The sequence below is a fragment of the Camelus dromedarius genome, chromosome 23 (assembly GCF_036321535.1).
Source record: "Camelus dromedarius isolate mCamDro1 chromosome 23, mCamDro1.pat, whole genome shotgun sequence".
NCBI lineage: Eukaryota > Metazoa > Chordata > Mammalia > Artiodactyla > Camelidae > Camelus > Camelus dromedarius.
The window spans coordinates 8564856-8592602 of NC_087458.1; the positions used below are offsets into that span (position 1 = coordinate 8564856).

At 37.2% G+C, this 27747-nt stretch overlaps 2 protein-coding genes across 7 annotated transcripts in view; one reads left to right on the top strand and one right to left on the bottom strand.

Moving 5' to 3' along the window:
- Positions 1–6852: 6852 nt before the first annotated feature.
- LOC105102703 (Fc receptor-like protein 2) overlaps positions 6853–27747 on the bottom strand; it is a 51689-nt gene continuing 30794 nt past the window's right edge. For all 6 annotated transcript variants that reach the window (XM_064477877.1, XM_064477875.1, XM_064477878.1 and 3 more), the window contains 10 exons: positions 27294–27548; positions 26771–27055; positions 25691–25978; positions 16196–16474; positions 15684–15812; positions 14517–14544; positions 13350–13468; positions 13068–13136; positions 11551–11582; positions 6853–11460 (listed from right to left, as the gene is read on the bottom strand). In XM_064477877.1, the coding sequence (XP_064333947.1) occupies positions 11320–11460; positions 11551–11582; positions 13068–13136; positions 13350–13468; positions 14517–14544; positions 15684–15812; positions 16196–16474; positions 25691–25978; positions 26771–27055; positions 27294–27548 (1625 nt within the window). In that variant the 3' untranslated portion in view covers positions 6853–11319. The remainder of the gene's footprint in view (positions 11461–11550; positions 11583–13067; positions 13137–13349; positions 13469–14516; positions 14545–15683; positions 15813–16195; positions 16475–25690; positions 25979–26770; positions 27056–27293; positions 27549–27747) is intronic.
- On the top strand, positions 19507–20549 carry LOC105102702 (prothymosin alpha). Its single transcript, XM_010996115.3, has one exon. It carries the CDS (start codon positions 19796–19798, stop codon positions 20105–20107), a length of 312 nt encoding a protein of 103 aa, XP_010994417.1. The 5' UTR covers positions 19507–19795; the 3' UTR covers positions 20108–20549.

Below are 27747 nucleotides of genomic sequence, written 5' to 3' on the forward strand. Positions count from 1 at the left end.
ATGTGATCGTCTTCTCAGTCAGTCTGACTTGAAACCGAATGAAATCTTCGTTACAGTTGCAGTTCCCTGAGCTCTCCTCCCTGGGCCAGGAAGTCCAGCTTTTAGCCAGAGAGATAGAAGCAGCCCCGGCGATGAGACATAGTTACAGTTTCCAGAGTTCAAGTGTTCAGAGGGCTGAGTGAGAAGCAGGCTGAGCGTGCGTCCTCAGCACCAGCAAACAGGGCACACAGCCCCACTGTGCTTCACTTCCTTTAGTGAGGCTGTGAGGAAACTTACGTGTTAGCGGAGAAGGCAAATATTACACAAATAAACATTTATGTAAACAAGATAGTTTTAGATAGTGGGAATTCTATCAAAGAAACAAAATAGAAATGAAGATAGGTGGGCAACTAACAACCACGAACAATGAGAGCAGCAACAGTAACTACTACCGGAGTGTTTAGTAAATTTCACACATAGCGCCAAGCCCTTCACCTATGTCAACTCATTTAGTCCTCACAAAATCTTGCTTGGTAAATGTTATTATTCTCATTTGAAGAGGAGGACACTGAAGTGTAAGGAAGTTGAGTAGCTTGTCCAAGGACACAGATGGCAGGTGGAGGAGTCTGTCCGGTCGCAGGGGCAGGTTTGTGCCAAGGTTCCCACAGCATCCCACTTTCTGGCTCCAGTTTCTTCCTGACCTTCCCAATCAGTACTCTAAAAGCCATGATTGTTTAATAATAATTTCCCATTTCTGTCTATCGTACCATGTTCCCTGATAACAAGAGAGTCCTGTCAGTACTTTATGAATAAAAGAGCAATCCCCACTTCAGGAGATTTAATCCTGCATGGAGAGCAAGGCTTTTCTCTTGGCCATGTTAGTGCCTTTCTTTCCATCAGGTATTGAAGGACAAAATAAAAAAGTGTTTATGGAGAAATATTTGAGGCACCTGGTTAATCTGAAGCTGACGTTAAGCGGCAGGGTTGGATACTGAAAAAAAGATGATGATCACGAGGATATTATTGTATTCTGGACATGGAACACTTGGAACATGGATTTGTCTGCAATAGCTCCCTTGTTTTCAGGATCCATCGTACTGGAATCTATCAACTGCGAGCCCCAAGGGGATTTATGGTGGTACATTTTTCTATCAACAGCCACCTGTAAAACCTGCCCTTCTCTGTGAAGAGCGCCTCCCCTCTCTCATTAGCATTCCTCAGCAGGCAGGGTTACCTTTTAGGGCAGGGTCTGCTCACACAGTATGACAGGGCAAGTGACTTGGAGGGAAGATGTGTGTAACCACAGAGCTCCCTTGGCCTCAAGTGGCAGGGGGCCACACTGTTGTAGCTCTTAGACAGAAGGGGCTTAGTTATTTATGGGTTCCCTGGGTACCGAAAAGGGAGTTGACCTTGCCTGGAGATCATAAAGAAGGAAGAGAAGTCATAGATTTTTTTTTTCTTCTGCCTGGAAATGCCACAGAAAAGAAACCAGACACTTGTACAGAATTGCTCATTTTTCCAATCTTTTCAATTTGCAACCATCTGAGAACTTTCTCAGCAAGCTACTAACCACTACTTCTTCCTTTTGTGCTTACTTCCCTCTGTTCCTCTTTTTACCTCTCACACCATATGTAAAGCAGCCCTGGCCTAGTTGAAGGCATGAAGAAATAGCAGTTGTTGCAGCAGGATTACATTAATTACTCCTTGCCAGAGAAGAAGGGAGAGATTTGTTTTCAGAGAGGCTTGTGTAGCAGATAGGTCCATTCAACTTCCTTCAATCCAAGGAGTAGAGAGAGAAGAATCTACAACTGTCAAGAGAGAGTAATTTGTAAATGTGATTTCATCTACTAGAAAGACGGTACTGGGAGGAAAGTAAAACATCACAGGGACCTGTGAGAGACTGCTGCATTGTCACTTATAACTCTTGATATAAATGTTTCTTGATTCATCAGCAAGACATTGCTTTTGCTTGCATATTAAGAGTACACCCCCTGTAAGTGCATAGCACAGACAGAAATGGATGCTCCAATATATATTTCACTACACTCACTTTTGGAAAAATAAAACTGTCCTCTAGACTGAGTGACCCAAGGATTATGGTTTTCTTAAACAGTAACACTTAGTTCATGATTCTGAAGTGGTCCTTTGCTGTTAGGTTGTTTGTAGTTAGTGATTCCTGTCTTTAAATCTTTCTGTCCAACACCTAATGTTCAGAGATCTCGAGCATCAAGACTCTCTGCTTTGGAGAGAAGTGGTTTGCCTTCCACATCACACATGGGTATTTCCTCTCTTCAGACTTAGTTTTGGTTTCATGTTTAAAGAAATTTAGAGAAGTCTCAGCAGATGTCCTATGTCTCTTCACCCACGGCTAGAAGAGGGCATTTTAGTAAATGAATATATCTCCATAATCCATTAGATAACTTTGGCATATGAAAATGCCATCAACAAAAGTATAAGGCAAATAATACATCATGAATGTCTGCATCACACATAATAGATAAAGGATTAGTGTCATTGGCTCATAAAGTAATCATATAGTTCACTAGGAAAAGGGTATTCCAATTTCTAGAAAAAGTATAAAAGTATTATCTTAACTGACTATTGATTCAAAAAAAAAAAAAAAAAAAAAGAACACTGCCCCAAACTCATAATATGATATCCAACTTTGCTAATAACCAAACAAAATGTAAACAACAAAATATAATTTCTGCTATCATTTTTGTATAAATAAAAAAATACAGCACCCAGTGTTGGAACTCATGTACATTTCTGGGACAATAAAATATAAAGCTTCTTTAGATTAAGATCTTTAAAGTTCTTTATACTCCTTTTCCTGATAGAATTCATTATGACAAAATAATCAGAGGTGCAGACAAAAGTTCACCTCAAAGTTTTTACAAAAATGAAAAAAATGGAATATCTCCAAATGGAAGAATGGTAAATTACAGAACGTCTATATGATGCAATATTATAAAGCTTTTAAATTCATGTTTTAGAAAAAATATTTAAGAGCATGAAAAATGTCCAAATGTATTAACTGCTGCAGGAAAGTAGCATCAATGGGAAACTTAGATATTCAGGAAAAATTAAGAACATTGAAATGGTAAATAACTGGAGAAAAATAAAAGATTACAATTTTCTACAGAAGCTATTTAGAATATGTATGACTGCTTAAAATATAAATTACAACAATTGCTTTGGTGATTTTTTAAATGTATGTAAATGTAATCCCTATGACAAATACTCCGTAAAGTATTCAAGGGGCAGGGATGCAAAGATACCTATATGGTTTCAAGATTTCTACATTTCCTGTGGAGAAGCAGAATACTAATTTCAAGTAGATCAGGAAAGATTAAGAATGTGTTGTAATCTCTAGATTAGGCTCTGAAATAGAATGCTAAAAAAAAATTCAAATAATTCAGAAGAGGGAGAGGGAAAACAAAGTAACAAAGAAACAATAGAGAAAAATAGAAAACAAAAAGCAACATTAATAAATCCAACCATATCAATAATTATCTGAAATGTTAAAGGTCTAAACACTAATGAAAGGAAACAGATTATCTGAATGGATAAAAAAGTGAGACTTAACTATGTATTGCTTACAAGGAACACACTTGGACTATAAAGACACAAACAGATTGAAACTAAATGGATGGAAAAAGATGTATTATTCAAACAGTAAATATAAGAGAGCTGGAGTGGTTATATTAACATTGGATAAAATAGACTTTAAGACAAAGTTAATTATTAGAGATAAAAGGGATATTTCATAATGATAAAAGAGACAATTTCAGGAAGCCATAATTATTAATGTATACATGTCTAGTACCAGAACCTCAAAATACATGACACAAAAATTGATGGTAAAAAGGGAAAAATAGATTATTCCAGAATGGTAGTAAAAATTTTAACATTCTTCTCTCAGACTTTAATAGAACACTAAATAAAAACTCAATAAAGACAGAAAATTTAAACAAGACTCTCAACTTCATCAACTTAATAGATATTTATAGAATAGTACACTCCAAAATTGTAAAATATATATTATTTTCAAGTGTACATGGCATATTCATCAAGATAGGTTTATGTTGGGTCATGAAACAAGTCCTAGTAGGTCTGGAATGATTGAAATAATAGAATGTTCCCCAATAGCCATGTAATTAAATTAGAATATCAATAAGATATTTAGGAAAATCCCAAATACTTGGGAGTTAACAGCATACTTTTCAGTAATTAATAAGTCAAAGAAAAATTATACCGGCTATTGATTGGAAAGTATTTAGAACTGAATAAAATACTTTAAATATACAAATAATCTAGAAGAAGGCAGGAAGGCTTAACAGAAAAATCAGAGAAAAACAGATAAAAATCAGAGGAAAACAAAAAAACAAATAATGAAATGGAAGGTCAATCTAACTTACTCTATCAGTATATATCGATAATAACAAAATGTGTGGGATGCAGCTGAGCCACTGTTAGTATTAAAATCTTGTAGCCTTAATGCTCATTTAGAAAAGAAGAAAGATGTAAGACAAATGATGCAAGGTACCATTTTAAGAAGCAAGAAAAAGAGGATCAGAGCAGCTAAATTATCACAAACTTAGCAGCTTGAAACTTTTTTTTATCCTATAGTTTTGATGGATCAGAAGCCTGGCACATTTCAGCTGGGTCTTTTACTCAAGGTCTCAGGAGGCTGAAATCGAAGTGTTAGCTTATTGCTTCCTCCTAAGGAGGACTGACTGAGGCAAGATCCACTTCCAAGTTCCCTTTATTTCCTTTCAGGTGGATGTCTAAGGTCTTCTTTTTCTTGCTGCTGTTGTCTGGAGAGCACCTTCAGCTCTCAGAAACTCCCCCTCTTTTCATAGGCAGTTCACAACCTGGCAATTTGTTTCTTCTTTAAGACCTATAGGAAAATCTCTCTGATTCACCATTTAAAAAAAAAAAAAGACTTATCTTTGGAGAAATGTCCATTAGGTCTTCTGCCCATTTTGTGATTGGGCTGTTTATTTTTTTGATATTGAGCTTTATGAGTTTTTTGTATATGTTGGAAATTAAGCCCTGTAGGTCACATCATTTGCAAATATTTTCTCCCATTCTGTAGGTTGTCTTTTCATTTTGTTTATGGTTTCCTTTGATGTGCAAAAGCTTATAAGTTTGATTGGTCTCATTTATTTATTTTTGCTTATATTTCTTTTGCCTTGGGAGACTGACCTAAGAAACCATTGCTATGATTTATGTCAGAAAATGTTTTGCCTATGTTCTCTTCTAGGAGTTTAATGGTCTCGTGTCTTATATTTAAGTTTTTAATCCATTTTGAATTTATTTTTGAGTATGGTGTAAGGGAGTATTCTAACTTCATTGATTACAGATGGCCAACAGGCACATGAAAAGTTGCTCAACATCATTAACTATTAGAGAAATGCAAATCAAAACTACATTGAGGTATCATCTCACACCTGTCAGAATGGTCATCATTAAAAAGTCTACAAATACTTACCTCTGGAGACGATGTGGAGAAAAGTGAACCCTCCTATGCTGTTGGTGGGAATGTAAATTCATGCCGCCACTGTAGAGAATAGCATGGATGTTCCTTAAAAAACTAAAAATAGTGTTATCATATGATCCAGCAATCCCACTCCTGGGCATGTATCCAGAAAAAATGAAAAATCTAATTTGAAAAGATAACATGCACCCCAATGTTCATAGTAGCACTATTTACAATAACCAAGACATGGAAGCAACCTAAGTGTCCATCAACAGATAACTGGTTAAAGAAGGTGTGGTATATGTATACAATGGAATATTACTCAGCTGTAAAAAAAAAAGAATTAAATAATGCCATTTGCAGCAACATGGATGGACCTAGAGATGATCATACTAAGTGAAATAAGTCAAAGAAAGACAAATATCCTATGATATCACAAGTGGCATCTAAAAAATGATACAAATGAAATTATTTATGAAAAAGAAACAAACTCACAGACATAGAAAACAATCTTACGGTTACCAAAGGAGAAAGAAGGGGAGATGGATAAATTAGGAGTTTGGGATTAACACCATGTATATATATATATATATAAAATAGATAAACAACAAGGTCCTACTGTATAGCATAGGGAATTATATTCAATACCTTGTAAAAACACAAAATGGAAAAAGAATCTGAAAAGTATATATATGTATATACATATATATATTTGTCACCAAAATTAACACAACATTGTAAATCACCTATACATCAATTAAAAAGTAAAAATAAAGACTAAACCTAATTAGGTGGCCTAAGAAAATCCCCCTTTTGATTAGTCAAAGATAAACAGTTAGTAACATAATCATGGAGTGAGAGCCAATCATATTCACAAGTCCTGATCATACTCAGAAAGAGAAGATATCACAAGGATGTGGGTTACTGGGGTAGGAATCCTAGAAGTCATACTAGAATTCTGCCTACCACACACAGAATAAGCAGAAAGAATGAAATGATAATGATGAGTAAATCAACAATACAGAAAGCAGAAAAAAAAAAAGAGTCCATTAATAAAGACAAAATCTGGTTCTTTGAAAAGATCAACAAAATTGAGAAACTTTTAGCTGAACAGATAAAGAATAAAAAGAAAACAAATACACTAACAATACTAGGAATGAGAGAGGTTAAGACTACAAATAATTCAGACAGTAAAAAGATAATAAAATATATATAAAATGTTTTGCTAACAAATTTGACAATTTGAAACAGAAAAATCCCTTGGAAAGTACAACTTGCCAAAACTGATACAAAAAGAAGAAAAAATATGAATAGTCCTTTATCTAGTAAGAGTTTAAATTTCTTATTAAAATAACTTTCCTACAAAGAAAAGTCCAGGTTCAAACAGCTTCATTGGTGTATTTTATTAAATATTTTTAAGGAAAAAAAATCAATCCTACACAAACTCTCAGGTAGATACATGTATATATAATCAATAGAACAGAATAGTCCATAAGTAGACCCATACTTATGTAGTCAATTGACTGTTGACAAAGTGACAACATAATTCAATGAAAAAAAAAGATATATTTTTCAAGAAATGGTGGTAAAACAACTGGATAACTGTGTTGGAAAACTTAACATCAACCCTTACCTCATGACATATACAAAAATTAACCTGAAATGAATCACATATCTAAATACAAGATCTAAAATTATTAAATTTCTAAAAGACAACGTAGAAGAAAATCTTTATAACATTTAGTTAGGTGAATGGTTTTTAAACAGGATATGCAAAACAGGAACTGTAAGAGAAAAAACTGATAAACAATTTTTATCAAATTAAAATTTTTGTTCTTTAAAAGATACAGTTAAGAAAATGTAAAGGCAAATCACATACCAGGAGAAAATATTCACTAAACATATATCTGACAAAGAAATACATATCCCAAATATATAAAGAACTCCAGTAACTCAGCAACAAGAAGACAATTCAAATTTTAGAGGCAAAAGAAAGTTTATTCAGCAAATAGTGCTGGAACAACTGGGTATTCACAGGAAAAAAAATATAAACACTTTTTCTCACACTATACATATACAAAAATTTTCACTCTAAATAGCTCTTAAATAACTTATATGTAGAAGTTAAAACTATAAAATTTCTATAAAAAAAAAAAGAAATAGGAAAGAATCTTTTGACCCTAGCATATACTTTCTTACATAAGAAACACAAAGCATACTCATAAAATGAGAAAGTTGATACATTGGACTTTATCAAAACTAAAAAATTTTCTCTTCAAAAGACAATTAAGAAAATGAAAGGCATGCTACAAACATGAATAAAATATTTGCATCACATACATCAGACCAGGATATAAAAAACTCTTGCAACCCAGTAATAAAAAGAATCCAATAAAGAAGAGGTAAAAGATGTGAACAAATACTTCACAAAAGAGGATCTAAAAGGAATTAATAGGGGCTTGAGAAGATAATCAACATTATTGATTATTGGGGAAATTAAAACCACAATGAAATAACACTATACTACACTACACACTCCTTAGAATGCCTAAAATTAAGGACTGAAAATGACAGATGATGGCAAGGATGTGGAGCAACTCTATCTAACACTGCTCATGAGAATGTAAAATGGTACAGCCACTTTGGAAAAGAATCTTATAGCCTCTTAAAATGTTAAGCATGAATCTACTATGTGACCCAGCTATTATACTCCAAAGTGTTTACAAAGGAACAGTGGAAACATATGTCCACACAAAGAATCCACACAAAGAATTGTACATGAATTTTTATAGTAGCTTGATTCTTAATAATGACAAATGAGACAATCCAAATGTCCATTAACAGGTAAAAGGATAATCAAAAGTGGTATATCCATGTGATGGGATATTACTCAGCAATAAAAAGGAATATACTGTGGATACATGATGCAATCTAAATGAATCTTACAACCTTTTTACTTGGTGAAGGAAGTCAGGAACAAAAGAGTATATACTCTATGATTCTATTTATATAAAATTTTAGAGAATACACTCTGATCTACAGTGACATAAAGCATATGAGTAATTGCATGAAATGAAAGTGGAAGGAAAGAAGTACTGCGTAGGGGAGAAGGAAACTTTAGGGGGTGATGGAGATATTTGGGATCTTGATTGTGGTGGTGGTTTCATGGATGTATATATTTGTCAAAAAATCATCAAATTGTACCCTTAAAGTATCTGTAGTTTATTATCCATAAATTAGTCGATAATTTGTAAATAAATATACTGTAAAGAAAGAAATTATAGTAATGTCTTGAATCTTGATGCCTCAACTATTACCTTCCTGGCTAATTGGAAACATAATTTCCTCTTGGATCTTCTACCAAATATCCCTTAGAGTCTCCCTGGCTGCTTTCAGGTACTACTATTTGCACTCAGTTTGAGGACCTGCATAAGGGATCTGAGAGGGAGGTCCTCTATACACGCAGAACAATTTTGTGTGCTATAGAGTCCTCGGGTGTCCCCATCTCTTGCTGGCATTCACTGATTCTCTCCATCTTAGAGGCTGCTGTCCTTGGTGCTGCTTTCACCACCGGCGTGCACTCCTGGAGAGACTCTCACTGTCCATGGGAGGCTACCTCAGTCCTTTCTTTGTCCCTTAGGGATTTTTTTCTCTCTTAAGTCAAAAGAGAAAACCTACCTTTTGTCACCATTCTTTTAGATGGGTTTCCCACAGCTGGACCTAGTGCATGTTCCCCTTCCCTTGTTTATTTTACTCATCCTGGATCCCTAAGTGGGGAGGTATTTGGAGCAAAATTTAAGCACACAGACTATATCTGGATTCCTTGCTCCACCCAAAGGCCAAGTATACATTATGAATTGTATTTTGTGCTTATTTATACAGAAACAAGACATATAAGTCCCTCTTTCATTATAAAATATGCATTTCTTCTTTAAGAAGGGAATTATTTTTTCCCTCAGTAAATGATCTTGCTAGTTGAATTCATTAGTCTAAGATAAAAATGTCAAATCAGATTGCATTTTGATATATGTTATACTTTCTGTTGTCTAAGCTTCCAAAACCCAAGGGGAAATACATAAAATTTGAAATACACAATACCTTTATGCTCGAGTTGTTTTCAAGGTTTGCAAAGCATCACTGCATTATTTACTTAAAGTTGTCAACAATGGCTGGTGTTAAATCAATGATGTCCATAAATTGTATCAGTTGAGGTGCATCAGTCATCAGTGAACTTACCAGAATCTTCTTCAGATCTATTGTTTTCAGAGCTAAAAAAATGTCAGTGTAACACTAGGTGATAGAGATTAACACTTTCAGTTATTCCTTTTCTACCCCAGTAAGCTTATGAATAAAAGTGATTGTGCCATTTTTCCTGAAATTTAAACACAAAGGGCATACTTAAAATTTTTTTTCTTCATTGGTGGATACTCAGTGTCTGTCAGTCAATTGAGGAATTGATTTAAGAGTCATTGAGCAATGGGAGGGGATGTCCTCCTTTGAGACTATGAATTGCCTTCCATCTACATACAGTGCCAGATCGGTTCTGAGTCATATGAATCATTGGCTCTATTGACCTTCCAACGTTGGTGTTAATGCTTCTGTAGCCATCAAATAGTGGATGTTGCATAATTAAACAATAAAACTGAGCTGCTTTGGGGAGGAGGAATGTTTGATCTTGTGAAAGGGAAAGTGTCTTGAAGACTACAAATTCTACATGGTCTGGGTATGTGCGTGTGTGTCATTCACCTGCATCTATCTTATCTATCTATCTATCCATCTGTCTATCTATCCATCCATCATCATCATCATCATCAATCACTTATCATCTATGTATCATCATCATCATCAATCACTTATCATCTATGTATCTTTGTATAAATCTGTATTAGTCTTCTCTGATTGCCAGAACAAAATACCTCAGACGATGTGACTTAAACAACAGGTATCTATTTTCTCACAGTTCTAGAAATCCAAGATCAAGGTGCTGGCAGAGTTGGTTTCTGGTGAGACCTCTCTTCCTGCCACTTCTGGTTTTGCACAAGCCTGCCTTCTTGCTGTGTCTTCATATGGCTTTTCCTCTGTGTGCATGAAGAAAGATAGAGACATCTCTAGTGTCTCCTCTTCTTCTTGCAAAGACACCAGCCCAGTTGGATTAGGGTCCACCCTATGACCTCATTTAACCATAATTACCTCCTTAAAGGTTCCATCTCCAAGTACAGTCACGTTGAATTTTGAGAGAGTACAATTCAGTCCCTAACACTATCTAATCAGACAATTTGGAAGATCTCTCCCATTAAAAAGAATGAGTTATTTTTTAAATCTTAATACTAATGTACATTTCATGAAGAAATAGTATATAAGTGGGCAGAATGAATCTTTTTTGGTGTTTCCAATATGGTAGCTGGAACAAAGCATATAAGCCAGGATATCAGCAATGCCACTATCAACCACACAAGATGGAAACAAAATGTTTAGAGCAAATTGTTTATGTAAGGATAGTACATTAAAAGCTTTTGATCACACTTAGATCAACCGGTCATGACTGCACCCTTGTGGTCCTGGCGAGACTGTTTCTCCCTTCTCTTCAACAGGTCCAGGAGCTGAAGGCCCACCTGCCCTGTCTTCACATGTATCTCGAGTGTGAAAAGAATGCAGCTGCCCATTATGTTCCTGGAGAACATATAGGTTCAGGCACAGAGAAAGCTGGCAGAACTTTCACACAGCCTCACGTCCCCTACGGCCCAGCCTCCTGGGATGCTGAGTCCTGGAGGGAACGAGGGTGCATGGTTGGCGATAACAGAGAGAAGGACACGGGCTGCTCCTCAGGGTCTCTGTGAGCCATGCTGGATACAGAGCTAGTGGTCTACAGCTGACGATGTGCATGGGACATTCTCATAGTTTTCTGTGGCATCTTCATCTATGTTTCTATTGCTGTCCTGTTCTGTGGAGTCATCTGGATATGCTTTCTTCAGCTCTGAATAGATGATGGTGGGCTCCTAGTGGGGAAAAAAATAAAAACAATATTAAGCACCTAAATATAGGTGAGGAAGAACAGAGGGGGAAGAAAGCCAGGAAATATGACCCACCTTATCTTCCCAATGCCTCCTTGGAGAATTTGCTGTTGGATGGGAAGAAGAAAGAAAAACAGTAACTTGTGGGTCATGCATTGCAACTTACAACCTATTCACAATGCATTCCAGGCCAATCTGCTTGACTGCTGACTCCTTTCTTAACTGTTTCCTCTGCTGAGTTTTTCCAAGCCCTCACAGACAAAGTATCCCATACTAACACACACGAAAAAGCCTTTTCCTCTGCCCATAAAATGCACAGAATAACTTTTCTGAAAATATCCTTCTTTTTCCACTGCTCGTCACAACCCCAACAGAGTAGCACTGCTACCTCCACTTCCCCACCTCCATTCAGGGCCTCAATGGCTATACCGATCATCTGGGAGAAGGCAGCAAAATATGATTCACTTCACTTTGCACGGAGAAATTGGAGGAGGAGGGATACAGAGTTGGCATTCTGAGGCCACGCAGAAAATTCCCAGTAAGACAGAGACTTGCAGTGTTAGCACTGAGAAAATTCAGTGTGTGTGTTTCCCCTATCCTTCCAAGGGGCTCTTTGGAGCTCTCATTTATTTATTCAGCCAATAAGCATGCAGTGAATAAGACTTTCTGTTAAGCATTTGTAGGCTATAAGGAGACAAAAATGATATAAACTCAGTCCATTCAATCAAGGACCTTCTAATTTTTAAGGGGAAAAGTAGACATGGAAACAGATACAACAAGTTTTATGAGCATCAACATAAAAATACATATTAAAGTATGCTGTTGCCACAGAAAGTTATCAGTTCCTCTCAGGTTAGGAGATAGGGAGGGCTGGTGAGGATCACTGTGAGTTTCACAGTGGTAACTGAATTGTGTCTTAAAATTTGAGCAAAGATCACCAGGTAAACTAGAGGCAAAAACATTTGAGGTCTACCAAGAAGCATGAGAACCAAAGCACGAAATAGCCCAGTTTGATCAAGGAAACGCCAAGTAAGGATGCTAAAGCAAGGACAGAAGGCAGAACTCAGAGGAAGGGCCAAATGAAGAGGGAGGGAAGGGTCATGCTTTAGAATTGAGAGTCACTGAGGGCAGTTAATCTAGGCAATGATGTGAGCAATTGCCTCTCAGAGGGATCATGCTGCAAGCAGATTGTTAGAAGGCTGCAAGGAGAGCAAGATTAGAAATAAAGAGATCAGTTAAAAGAATTACAATTGTCTACATATTAGATAATGAAAGGCTTGATTTAGCAATTATATGCATTTATCAAAAGAAAACATTTGAGGGGGCCTGTTGTTTTCTAAGTATCCCACTAGGTGCTACTGATACACGAGCAAAAACTTACGGTGTCTATCCTTAAAGGGTTTACGGGGCAATGGTGGCAGTACAGACAAGTAAGAGGGAATGCATATGATTATATGACTGGTAATAGAAGAGGAGCAGTTAACGCTTTTCATGTTCAATTCACATTTGAGATAACTCTTTGATCAAAGACCCTTTGCTGCATCTGATAAAACACTGGCACCTTACCTCTACTTGTTTGGAAGGTGTCTCACCTGAGTTTTCTTTTGCATGCGGTGTGTTCCAGATCTGGCAATAAACCAGGTTGCTATCTCCAAGATTCACTGGGAAAGAATAAATTACAGCTGGCTGTAATCAAGATCCCACACTACAGACTCTTCCTCCTCACCACCGAGTCTATAACCGCCCTCTGTCCCTGACATAGTGCCAGAAATGTCATTTTTAAGTTAAATACGGCCAGGCCATGGACTCCTGCTCAATCTCTTTTCCCTCCCTGGTGCATCCCTGGAGCCCTCTTTCCCTGAGGAAGTCCTCACCGTTGCTGTACACTGGCTGTGGCTCCTGTAGGGCTGGTGGCTCAGAGTGTTTGGGATTTTGGGGGTCTGCGTTGGAGGTCCTGGACCAGGAAGGCTCCTGAAACTCACTGGGACTGTAACTGTGACAGAGGGTTAGTGAGATAAAAAGGAGAAAAGTATCTGTAGACCGTACAGAATCTCAGGAAAATCACTAACCAGGAAGAGCCCAGCATGGTTCATATAAAAATATCACGGCTACTTGCTCTAAGAGTCTGCAAGGCTCTCGAGAAAATGTCAGAAGAACTAAGGCCCGAGATGGTGCCCGTTATAGAGAGGCCAACTGGGGCAAGGGCAGAGTGCAAAAGTGACACAGTTCAAGGTCCCTTTGACAGACTAATCACTTGTATTTGACTAATAGTTTACTATTTTCAAAAGTTCACATACTTAAACATCGAAACCCAAAGACTTCTGTATTCCTGCAGAACTTGACTTTTGTCTTTTTTTTAAAGGTCCCTTTCAATTTCTACTTCATATTGCAACAATCTACATTTCCTGTAAGATACCATGAAGGCTCTTCACGAAAAGTATTTTTTTCCAGTTTCATTTCTTTCTGCAGTTGATATCGTGCATTTGAAGTGGCCAGCATTCCATAATCCTTTCCTGAACGAGTGCATGAGTAGAGGAATGAGCAATAAGGGAATGAATGAAATGTAGCCTTATGAAAGATGATATCATTAAGACATCAGTGGTCAATTCTCTACTGGAGCACACTTAGGGAAGGAGATAAATTAACACGGATAACAAATTACATTAATTCCGTGTGTAAGTGAGTATTATTTACAAACATGATTGAAAGTGGCCTTCTTAATCACATTTTTAAAGAACTTCCAGGTTATATTTTTTATTCATTTAAAAAAGTTTTGAAGGGGTAATTAGGTTTATTTATTTATTTGTTTGTTTCTTTATTTATGTTTAATGGAGGTACTGGGGATTGAACCCAGGACCTTATACATGGTAAGCATGCACTCTACCAGCGAGCTGTACACTCCTCTCTTCACATTTTTTGATTTCATAAGAATTTGAAAATATTAATGGAAAACCCAATCAAATCTTTTTAATGTACATAATTATCTTGTGAACATAAATAAATCATAAAAATGTTAGCAGCACAAGAAGCAGAGACCTCACCTAGGTGTTCCAGTGGCAAAATGTCCTCCTGAAAGACAAACAAAGGATTGATGACAAGTGATCTGTGTGAATATGGAATTACGTACATACAGAGGAATGAAGAATTCTGGAAGTGGTAACTCACTGCATATTACCTTGACATCAAGTCAGGAAAAAAAAAGGACAAGAAAATAAAGCTACCAAACCAATATCCCTTAAGAACATAGATGCAAACATTCTTAAAATTTTAGCAAGTCAAAAATCATGACCCTACAAATGCTAAGCTGGTTCAACATTCAAAATCCAAAATCCGTATCAGTGGACTAGAAGAGAAAACCGTATGGTCATCTCAATCAATGTAGTAAAAGAATTTGTCATTTTTTCCCATAAAAACCTTCAGCAAATTACAGTTAGTGGCCCAATAAAGATCATCTACAAGAAATCCCAGTTACATTACCATACTTAATGGTGAAAGGGTGTCTGTTCTCAACACTTCTATTCAACATTGTACGGGAGGTTCTAGCCAACACACTGAGGCAAGAAAAATAATTAAAAGGAATCCAGATTGGAAAGGAAAAGTAAAACTATCTTTGTTTGTAGATAACATGATCATCTATTTAAAAAATCTGACGAAATCTACAAAACTAATACTAGAATGAAGTGTATTTAGCAAGGTTGCAGGATATGAGATCAATATACAAAAATCAATTGAATTTTACATCCTAGCAACAAACAATCAGAAACTGACATTTTAATGTCATTCTCAGAATCTCTACGAATTTTCTGTATTCACTGTATTTAAATGGTATTAAAGCATATCTCAGAGTTTATGATTTGCACCTATGAATATTGTCTATGTTTGTTGTTACAAGTGGAGGATTTTGTTTCTCAGTCTTTTTGTTATCAGTAAGATTTGGACTGGGGTTAGAACAGTAAATACTTAACTTTCTAATGTTTAATTGGAAGCAAAACTGCTGATCTGATTTAAATCTCAGATTAAACACATGGAGTCACAACTGAAAAATTTGTTCTACATTTTTGTCACTGCCGTAGAGTGGCAATGAGAAGAACTGAGGGCCTCCTACTTGGAAAGGAATAATTGGCCTTTATAAGATGCCCTACACAAGTTCACATTATCATAGCAATGGCAAAAGTCACAACATCAAACAGTAAGATGTAGACACTCACCCGAGCTCCTCTGGGTCCTGAAGTAACCCACCAGAACAGCAGTGGCAGCAGCAAGGCCGAGGATGCTCAGCAGCCCTGTGGGGACTCCCACAGTGATAAGGCTTGCTTTGTATTTGTTACTGGAGGGCCCTGAGTGAAGAGACCTCTACTTGAGTTCCAGTGCCAAATATTTTTGATCTAGACAAAAAACATGTAAGTCGGGGCTAGAGATCTATAAAGACAGGTTTTTTTTTTTTTTTTTTTTTGGCCAGGTTCTGATTTTTCAATTTGAATAATTTCCAGTTTCATTTGTAGTTTTCAAAATAATAGCACTTGGAGAGTGACTGTCAGCAACTGAGATTAAAATTTATTCCTTTCTCCTCTCCACCATGAAATCAGTCCCAATCTCCAGAAGCCCCAAGCCTGGGTGTCACGTTAAAAACTCTTTGACACTGGTAGAATTTGTACAGTCTGTTGAAGAAATATTTTATTGACTATAAATATAACCCAGAGCCCAAGCACCACCAACCCACCTGTAATGTTGAGTGTCACCACCTCACTGCGCTGGACCCCCAGGCCATTGTCAGCCCCACAGGAGTAGTTCCCAGAATGCTCTGCTGTCAGAGTGAGGTTGAAGGACATTCCGCCTCCAAAGGGGGCCGAGCTGTTCCCCAGGGTGACATTCTTGTGATAAAACCAGTACAGGATTGGGGGAGAGCCTCTCTGGGCCTCACAGTGAAGCTCCACCACGTCTCCCATCACAGCCTGAGCCCCAGCAAGGCTGAAGGTGAAGACAGGATGAGACACTGGAACTGGGGAGGGAACATAGTTCATCAACAGTTTTAATGAAGTATGAACACAAGATAACATAATAGAAGGAACATGCAGCTTAGTCTAATAGTAGGAACATGGACCTGGGATTCAGGAAAGCCTGAGCTTAAATCCTGCCTCTGCCCTTTCTTAGCTCTGGGATCTTGAAGTTTTAAAACTTGTTAATATCTCTGAGTCTCAGCTTATTCCTTTGTAAAATGAAGCTAATAATAATTATATCTCAAGCAATAAGAATCATGTATGTAAAGTACTCAATAACTGTTAGCTACTATTATTGATAGAAATAATAACTAAAAGCAAGGTTTGTTTCTCAATAGTATTGATTCCTGAGTCTTAACTTTAAACCTAGACTTCCACAATCTATCTGAAGTAGGACCTCATTACCCTCCACCCAGTTGCCTTGCTTTATTTCTCTACAGAGCATTAGCACTAACATTTTATCAATCTATGTATATATCTATGTCTTTCTCTCATCTATTTATCTATCATTTTTGTATATCTGATTCCCCCAAAAGAATGTAAGTTTTATAATGAGAACTTATCTGTTTTTTCGTTTTGTATTTCTGGCTGCTAGAATTTTGCCTCGGCATGGAATAGTTCCTCAATAATTGGTGGATAGGTGGATGACCACATTGATCTAGATTGGCCCCTCAAATATCCAGATACAGCAATAGAAACAATGATTTCCATTTTAATTGATGATAATAGAAATAGGACAGCCAGGAAGAACAGAAAATCATTATTCTTTTAATTAATATATGGACACATCAGTCAATCATTAATTAATGTGGAACATGAACTGTAAGATTGCTGATTCTACTGAACTGTGAGGAAAGCTGGATGAGCCCATCTGTGTGTGGTGCTTTAGACGTAAGTTGTGTGCTCCTTGAAGAGAGAAATTGGGTAAGGATCTTAAACTTGGCTCTGCGTCTGAGATTGGCTAAACGGGAGGGAGGTTGGGGTCATACTCCATTGAAGAAGAATAATTCAACTTGAAAATATGCAATCTACTGGCTGAAAGACAGACGGCATCAGCTGCCTCATCTGGGTAGAAACGCCATCTTGCTTTTGGAAGTGTAGGATTCCTGCTAAATTTAAACTGGTAACTTCAGTTTGGCCCTTCTGTCCATCTTTTGCAAAATAAAATGACTTGGGCTAAATGCTAAGAGACTCAGAGGTAAGACTTTATATGTTCTTTGCACATCTCCATGTACCTTTCCACCCATGTTGTTGCCTCATATATTTTTATCCAATTTTTTATTCCTGTAAAATACACATAATTCAAAACTTATCATAAACTTTTCAAGTATATAGTTCAGTGGTATTAAATACATTCAGAATACTGTGAATACCATCACCACCATCCACCTCTGTAACTTTTTATCTTGTAAAACTGAAACTCTATACCCATTAAACAATAACTCCTTACACTTCATCTCCTCAGCCCCTGACAAGCACCAGTCTACTTTCCAACTCCATGATTTTGACTATTCTAAATATCTTTTGTAAGTGAAATCATACAGTATTTGTTTTGGGGTCTGGCTTGTTTCACTTAACATAATGACCTCAAGATTCATCCAGGTTGTAGCATGTGTCAGAATTTTCATTTTAAGTCTGAATAATATTCCATTTTATGTATATACCACACTTTGCTTATCTATTTAGGTGTCGATGGACACCTGGGTTGTTTCTATATTTTAGCTATTACTAATAATGCTTGTTTTCTATGTGGGTTTAGAAATACCCCTTTGAGAATATGTTTTCAATTTTGGGGCGTGTATACCCAGCGGAATTTCTGTGCCAAATGGTAGTTCTATTTTTAATTTTCTGAAGAACCTCTATACTGTTCTCAATTATTTCATCATTTTCATTGCCACCAACATTACACAAAGATTCCAGTTTCTCCACATCTTAGCCAACACTTGTTATTTTCCATTATCTTGTATGGTACTCATCTTCTTGAGTATGAGATGGTATTTCATTGTAGTTTTGATTTGCACTTCCCTAATAATCAGTGACGTTGAGCATTTTTTTTCATGTGCTTAATGGCCATTTATATAACTCCTTTGGAGAAATGTCTATTCAAGTCCTTTTCCATTTTTAATGGGTGCTCACGACTCTGGCCCTGGCCCCTAAACCCAGAGCAGTGGAGCCCACAGACCTTACAACACCAGACAGGGCAGAGATGCCAGTCTGACCCTGGCTCCCACCCTACTCTTTCCTTTTCTCTGCATTTGTGGTGCTTAAGACTCAAGGGATCCTGGATATGAGGGAAGAGTCTACAATCGTGGGGCACCAGGTCATGGTAACAGCAACACTTCAGAAGCAAAGCAGCAATGACCCCGAGGCACAAGAAGAGATAATACAGCCATATCTCTTACAGAGACGGGGAGGATACAAAGTGCCTACTCTCAAATATAACCAGAAGCAGCTTAAGGAAAAGAAACCAAAAAGTTATGCTATAGCACCACCTACTTGAAAACAAAAGAAAGGCCTCTAATTTCTAACCTGTCACTACAGCAAATGCACCAGCAGAAGAACAACTCACCAAGTATCATGAAGAATCACAGTAATACTAAACCACAGAAAGAAAATGGCAATTCTCCAGAAGCCAAACTTAAAGTCATGGAATACTGTGACCTAATTGAGAAAGAATTCAAAATATTTGTCATGAAGAAACTCAACAAGCGACAGGAAAACTCAGAAAGCCAGATTAATGAGCTTAAAAATAAAATCAATGAACAGAAGTATTTTACCAGAAAAATTAAAACTCTAAAAGAGAACCAAACAGAAATTCTGAAATTAAGGAACTCAATAAACGAGAAAGAAGGATGCATTAGAAAGCATTGGAAATAGAGCAGACTGTATGAAAGAGAGGATTAGTGATCTCTAAGATATAGATCTAGAAATGGTACAAGTATAAGAGGAAAGAGAAATAAGATAATTTTAAAATGAGAGAATTCTTTGAGAGCTATCCAACTCTTACAGGAAGGGCAACCTTAGAGTAACGGGTATCTTAGGAGAAGTCAGAGAGAAGGGCACAGAGAGTATATTTAATTAAATAATAGCTGAGAATTTCTCAAGCATGAGGAAGAAACTGAATATACAAGTCCATGAAGCCCCACTGGCTGCTGTGAAAAGCCATCTTTGCATTGTTCCCGTGTCCGGCTCCGCGCTCGCCGCAGCCACCTCCACCGCGCGCCTCCTGCGCCGCCGCCGCGGACTCCGGCAGCTTTATCGCCAGAGTCCTCAACTCTCGCTTTCTTTTTAATCCTCTGCATGGGATCACCAGCTTGCCTATCATGTCAGACATGGCCGTGGACACCAGCTCCGAGATCACCACCAAGGACTTAGAAGAGAAGAAGGAAGTTGTGGAGGAGGCAGAGAACGGGAGAGAGGCACCTGCTAATGGCAACGCTAATGAGGAAAACGGGGAGCAGGAGGCTGACAATGAGGTAGATGAAGAAGAGGAAGAAGGTGGGGAGGAAGAGGAAGGTGATGGTGAGGAAGAGGATAGAGATGAAGACGAGGCAGCTACGGGCAAACGGGCAGCTGAAGATGATGAGGATGACGATGTTGATACCAAGAAGCAGAAGACTGGTAAGGATGACTAGACAGTAAAAAAAAAAAGTTAAACTTAAAAAAAAGGCCACCGTGACCTATTCACCCTCTACTTCCCTTCTCAGAATCTAAACGTGGTCACCTTCGAGTAGAGAGGCCCACATGCCCGCCTGCCGCGGGCAGCGCCACCTGCAAATAACACACTCTCCACCACCCAACCAAAACCACAACGTGAATTTGCAACAGGGGAAGAAAAAAGAGCCCAAAAGTCCAAGGCCTTGTTTTTTTTCTTAAAGTACTTTAAAAAGGAAAATTTGTTTGTATTTTTTATTTACATTTTGTATTTTTGTACATATTGTTAGGAGTCAGCCATTTTTTAATGATCTCGGATGACCAAACCAGCCTTCGGAGCATTCTCTGTCCTGCTTCTGACTTGTGGTATAACCATGTTCATTATAATCCCAAAGGAGAAAAAAAAAACCTTGTGCAAAAAAAAAAAAAAAAAAAAACCAACACGAAAACAATCTTATTCCGAGCATTCCAGTAACTTTTTTTTGTGTATGTACTTAGCTGTACTGTAAGTAGTTGGTTTGTATGAGATGGTTAAAAAGGTCAAAGATAAAAGGTTTCCTTTTTTTCCCCCTTTTTCAGTCTATGAAGTCTCTGTTTATTTATTTATTTTTTTGGCCAGTTTGATGTATGTGTGAAACAATGTTGTCCAACAATAAACTGGAATTTTATTTTGCTGAGTCGTTCTAACAACAACAACAACAACAAGTCCATGAAGCTAAGAGAAGATCTAATTACCTCAATGGAAAAGGACCTTCTATAAGACATATTAGAATTGTCAAAAGTACTTAATGACAAAGAAAGAATTTTAAAACAGCCAAGAGAAAAAAAGAATAGTAACCTACAAAAGAACCCCCATGTAGCTATCATTAGATTTCTCAGTAGGAACCACAGGAAAGGAATGACATTCTCAAAATACTGAAAGATAATATGTCATGCAAGAATACTTTATCCAGCAAAATTATCATTCAGATATGAAGAAGAAACAAAGACCTTCCTAGACAAATGAGAGCTGAGGGAATTCATCAACATTTATCAACAGTTCTGCTTACAAGAAATGTTCAAAGAAGCTCTTCTACTAGAAACAAAAAGGCAAAAGTACACAAAACTTTATGTACATCATAAAAATCTATAATATTGGTCTTTCTTGAGGAAAATGATAAATAGATAGAATCAGAAAACTGCAACTATTTATCAGAATAGGTTTTAGACACCTTACTACAGCATAAAGGGAAAAGGGGGAGGGGAAAGCAGAAAACTATAGCTACTTCAATTTGGTAACAAACTTACAAAATAAGAATAGACAATTTGAGACAACAAAAACATAAAAGGGGAATAGGAAAAGGATTAAACCCATAAACATAAATGAAGATAAGATGCTGTCAGCAGAAAAATGATTAGTTTACCTAGGAAAGGTTTCATGCAAATCTCAGGGTAACCACAAAATATAAATCTAGATCAGATATACAAAACATTAAAGAAGAAGAAAACTGAGAAAACTATCATAGAAAACCATCAAACCAAAGTGGAAGGCAGAAACACAAGGAAAAGAAACCATGGAGATACAGAGCAACCAAGAAACAAAAGATAAAATGGCAGTAGTAAGTTCTCACTTATCAATAATCATCTTAAATGTAAATGTCTTGAATTCACAAATCAAAAGACACAGAGAGGCTAAATGGAATAAAAAATGAGACCCAACTATATACTGCCTCCAAGAGACTCATATCACCTCTAAAGACAAAATAAGCTAAAAGTGAAAGGACAGAAGGTGATACTCTAAGCATATGACGGCCAAAAGAAAGTGTGTGAAGTCAATTCACATCAGGCAAAATAGACCTCAAGCCAAAAAAGGTAACAAGAGACAAAGATGGACATTATATAATGATAAAGGGGACAATTCATCAAGAAGACATAACAATGATATATATGCACCTAACATAGGAGCACCAAAGTACATAAAGCAATTATTAACAATCCTAAAGGGAGAAATTGACAGCAACACAGTAGCAATAGGGGTCTGTAAAACCCCACTTACATGAATGAATAGATAATCCAGGCAGAAAGTCAACAAGGAAACTTATAAGAAACATTATAGCAAAAGGACTTGATAAATTTATATAGAACATTCCATCCAAATGCAGTACAGTACACATTCTTCTTAAGTGCCCATAAAACTTTCTCAATGATAGACCGTATGTTTGAACACAAAACAAGTCTCAATAAATTTAAGAAAACTGAAATCATATCAACTATCTTTTCTGATCACAGTGGTATGAAACTAGAGATCAACTAGAAGAAAAAGCTGGAAAACCACAAATATGTGGAAACTAAACAACATGCTGCTAAACAGCTACTGAATCAACCAAGAAATCAAAGGGGAAATGGAAAAATACCTGAAGACAAACGAAAATGAAAATACAGCGTACCAAAAGCTATGGGATACAACAAATGTAGTATCATGAGGGAAGTTTATAGCAATGCAGGCTAAACCTCAAGAAACAAGGAAAATCTCAAATAAACAATCTAATCTTACATCTAAAGGAACTAGAAAAAGAAGAAATGAAGCCCAAAGTCAATAGAAGGAAAGAAATGATAAAAATCAAAGTGGAAATAAAAGAAATACAGACTAAAAAGACAATAGAAAAGATCAATAAAACTAAGAGCTAATTACTTTAAAGATAGACAAAATTGCCCAAACTTCAGCTAGATTCACTAAGAAAAAAAAAAAGAGAGAGAGAGAGAGAGAAGGCTCTGATAAATAAAATCAGAAATGAAAGAGGAGGAGGAGGGTATAGTTCAGTGGTAGAGTGTGTGCTGAGCATGCACAAGGTCCTCAGTTCAGTCTCCAGTAACTCCATTTTAAAAATAAATAATTAATTAAATAAACCTAATTCCCCTCCATAAGTAAATTTTTTAAAAAATTAATAGAAATGAAAGAGGAGAAATAACAATGAATTCTCCAGAAATACAAAGGATTATACAAAAATACTATAAACAGCTATATATCAACAAATTGTACAACCTAGAATAAGTGAACAAATTCTTAGAATCATACAACCTTCTAACACTAAATCACAAAATATATGTGTGTGATATATGACCAATCACTAGTAAGGAGGTTGAAACAGTAATCAAACCTCCCAAGAATAAAGGTACAGGACTAGATGGCTTCACAGGTGGATTCTATCAAACATTCAAAGGTGATTTATACCTATTTTTCTCAAAACAGTCCAAAAAAATTGACGAGGAGGGAACACATCCTAACTCATTTTACAAGTGACATCACCCTGATACCAAAACCAGGCAAAGACAATGCAAAAAAAGAAAATTACAGGCCAATATCTCAAATGAGCATAGATGCAAAAATCCTCAACAAAATATTAGCAAACTAAATACAGTACTTTAAAAGGATCACATACGATGATCAAGTGGGACTTATTCCAGGTGTGAAAGGATGGTTCAACATCTGCAAATCAATCAACATAACAGACCACATTAACAAAATGAAGAATAAAAAACATATGACTATCTCAATAGATGCAGAAAAAGCATTTGACAAGATTCAACACCAATGTATGATTTTTAAAAATCTAAATAAAATGAATATAAAAGGAAAATACCTAAATAAAATAAAGGCCCTATATGACAGACCCACAGCTAACATTACACTCAGTGGTGAAATACTGAAAGCTATCCCTCTAGTATCAGAGACAAGACAAGGATGCCCACTCTCATCACTCTTATTCAACATAGAATTGGGAGTGCTAGCCAGAGTAATTAGGCAAGAAAAAGAAATAAAAGACATCTAAATTGGAAGTAAAGAAGTGAAAACATCCACTATTTGTAAATGACATGATTTTACATACAGAAAACCCTAAAGACTCCACCAAAAAAACTATTAGAAATAATAAATGAATATAGTAAAGGTTGCAGGATAAAAAATCTTGTGTTTCTATGCACTAAAAACAAATTAGCAGAAAGTGAAATTAAGAAAACAATCCACTTTACAGTTGCAACAGAAAGAATAAAATACTTAGGAATAAATCTAACCAAGGAGGTGAAAGACTTGTACACTGAAAACTATGACACTGTGAAAAAAAATAAAGAAGACACAAAGAAATGGAAATAAATCTCATGCCTATGAATTAGAAAAATTAACATTATTAAAAAGTCTGTATTACCTAAAGTAATCTACAAATTCAATGAAATCCCTATCAAAATCCATATAAATTTTAAAATTTATATGGAACTACAGAAGACCCCAAATAGCCAAAGCAGTCCTGAAGGGAAAGAAAAAAAGTGGAGGTTATCACATTCCCTGATTTTAAATTATATCACAGGGCCAAAATAAAAAACAGACATACAGATCAATGGAACAGAACTGAGACCCCAGAAATGAACCCACACATACATGGGCAATTTGTATATGACAAAGGAGTAAAGAATATACAAAGGAGAAAATATATTCTCTTCAATAAATGGTGTTGGGAAAATTGGACAGTCACAAAGATGAAAGAAAAAAGAAAGAAAGAAAGAAAAAGAAAGAAAGAAAGAAAGAAAGAAAGAAAGAAAGAAAGAAAGAAAGAAAGAAAGAAAGAAAGAAAGAATGGAAGGAAGGAAGGAAGAATGGAAGGAAGGAAGGAAGAAAAGAAGAGAAGAGAAGAGAAAAGAGAAGAGAAGAGAAAAGAAGAGAAGAGGAAGGAAGGAAGGAGCTAGACCACTCTCACACCATACTCAAAATCAATACAAAATGGATTAGAGACTTGAAAGTAGGACCTGAAACCATAAAATTCCTGCAAGAAAATGTAGGCATTCTGCTCTTTGACATTGCTCTTAGCAATATCTTTCTAGAAATGTCTCCTCAGGCAGGGGAAATAAAAGCAAAATAAACAAATGGGACTACATCAAACTTAAAAGCTTGTACATAGCAAAGGAAACCATCAACAAAACCAAAACCAAGTGGGAAGAGACATTTGCAAACCATATATCCAATAAGGGGTTATTATTAAAAATAGGTTAAGAATTTATACAGCTCAACAGCATAAAACAAACAACCCAATTTAAAATTGGGCAGAGGAGCTAGGCAGACATTTTTCCAAAGAAGATATACAGGTGACCAACAGGCACAAGAAAAGATGCTCAACATCACCAGTTATTAGGGAGATGTGAATCAAAACCATAATGAGACATCACCTCACACTTGTTAGATTAGCTATTATCAAAAAAGCAAGAAACAACAAGTGTTGATGAGGATGTAACAAAAAGGGTACCCTCATACACTGTTGATGGGAATGCAAATTTGTGCAGCCACTATGAAAGACAGTAGGGAGAGTCTTCAAAAATTAAGACTGGAACTACCATATGAGCTAACTTTCCTACTTCTGAGTATTCAAGGAATACAAAAGCACTAATTTGAAAAGATATATGCACCCCTATGTTCATTATGGTGTTATTTACAATAGCCAAGATGTGGAAACAACCTAAGTATCCATCAATGGATGGATGAATAAAAAAAAGATGTTATGTTTGTGAACCAAGGCTGAATAGGAGGAATCAGAACTTACTTCTCAGTTTGACTGTAATCAGTTTACTGAGGATAGGACCATGAATGTTGTCAGCTGCACAGTAGTATCTCCCAGCATCGTGCTCCTTCACAGTGTGTATCCACAGCTCTGCCGACAAGGAACGCTGGATCTTTGTTCCCAGACTTCTTACTGTGCCCTCTTTGTGCCAGGAGAATGTGACAGTCCCTGTACCCTTGGCTACTGAGCAGATAAGGAGCAGACTTTGCCCTTCAATCAGCTGCCCCTCTGGGGGATAGATCTCTAGATTTACATCAGACACAGGGACTCCTGGTAGGACACAAGATGACACATGAGGGTTCCCATGGCAGAAACTTCAGGGTCAAGGAGAAGGCTGGTTTGCCATGAATAAGCAAATAGCAGCAGGTGCAATAAGCAGAGGTCCAAAGTGGGCAATAGGGATTTAACTGTGTATATTGTTATAAAGAGGGCAACATCCCTCCCACCATACACAACAGTTTCCATCCTGGGGGAATGTGGGACAAGGCTCTCGATCTTCTTAAACCTAATGTTGACGATAGTCACATTTCACGGACATTTCTCTCTAAGGAATCTCTGATGCACCAATGCCCCACAAAATAAATGAGAACCCAGAATATTATTTCTACCCTTAAATCCAAACCCCTCTCGTATCCTTCAAAACTTTTCTCCAGCCTCACCTTCATCTTCCTACATTCTTCTCTGATTATTCCAATTTGTGTTTATCTTCCTCTTTTATTTTGGGACATGTTCAGGTCAACAAATGGAAGTGGCATAGGGACCTCTAAAGACTGCCTGTGGTCATTTGTGCTTCTAGTTATCTGTTGATTCACAAGAGAACATATCCTGTATGGTTCTGTAGCCTCCACAGGGTTGGGGACCCAGGAATCAATCAATACAATAGATGGAAAAGGAAGCCTAGGGAAGTGAGGCTAATGTTGAGCCTGGAGAGAGAAGGCTACCAGGACAGCTGGAAGCTCCTCCTCTCTGTTATGTTCAGTTCCCCCAAAAGCAAGGCATGCCATTGTTTAGCTCTCTTCTTCCCAGCTCTGACCCTGGCACAGCAGCCTCACAGATACTCACTCTGCACACGTATCTGGGATCTCAAGCTTCTTTTTCTGACACTGTGAGTCGCTGTCTCTGCCTGGCACCAGTAAGACCCTGAGTTTTCACTCCACATGATGGGGAACTTGAGCTCTGGGTCGCTGCTCCAGCCTGACCCCACGGCCTTGTCTTCTCTGAAGAAACAGAACTGAAGCTGAATGTCTGACCTCTGTGGAGAGAGCCAGGTCTCACATTTCAGGGTCACCGCGCTCCCCTCTGTGGGCTGGGAGGGGCTGACGGTCAGCACTGGCGGTGAAAACAGCTCTAGGGAGAAGAGCAAACACAGGTCCCAGGGCGGTAAGTCTCAGAGCTCCTGGAAGGATGCTCATGTGCTCTCAGCACCAGCTACCAAAACACGGGGACCCCGGCAGGTGGGACCACCTCCCATCTCTCTCCCATGACTCGAGGTTTTTAATGAACTTCCCACTTGCAAGCCCCTCCCTAAATCCTCACACATGGTTTCCCCACTGAGCTCTGTTACCCACAGGATGCTAGCCATTACCTTGAAGTTGAATTGTTAGAGGTTTTGAAGTTTCTTTAGATGGTATGATCCAATTTCTTTTCTTAGCAGTACAATGATATTTGCCATTGTCCCTGGGGACTGGATTTAATATGAAGGGTGATGTAGAACTAATTTTTAATTCATCTTTGTAAAAAGTCTTTTCAGTAATGCTGGCTTCTTCTCTCCCCCGGCATCTCAGCGCTACTTCTTTATCTCCTTCAAAGACAGGGTATGGAGCCTGGAGGATCAGCCAGTCTGCAGAGAGTGAAGGAACACAGTCGGTTTACTCCCTGCTGCTTCTTTCTTCAAACTCTAATTTCTGCCCATGAAAAAAGAACTACAATCATGTACACACCTGCCTTTCACTTCATGTACACACAACCAACATTTCTACCTGGTCCCAATGCCTGGTTCTCTGTTACGCTAGGATAATGAACTGATTCCCAGATAATGT

Bases quoted from the DNA above. Each gene is read 5' to 3' on its own strand.
- LOC105102702 (XM_010996115.3), top strand. From the start codon at position 19,796: ATGTCAGACATGGCCGTGGACACCAGCTCCGAGATCACCACCAAGGAC.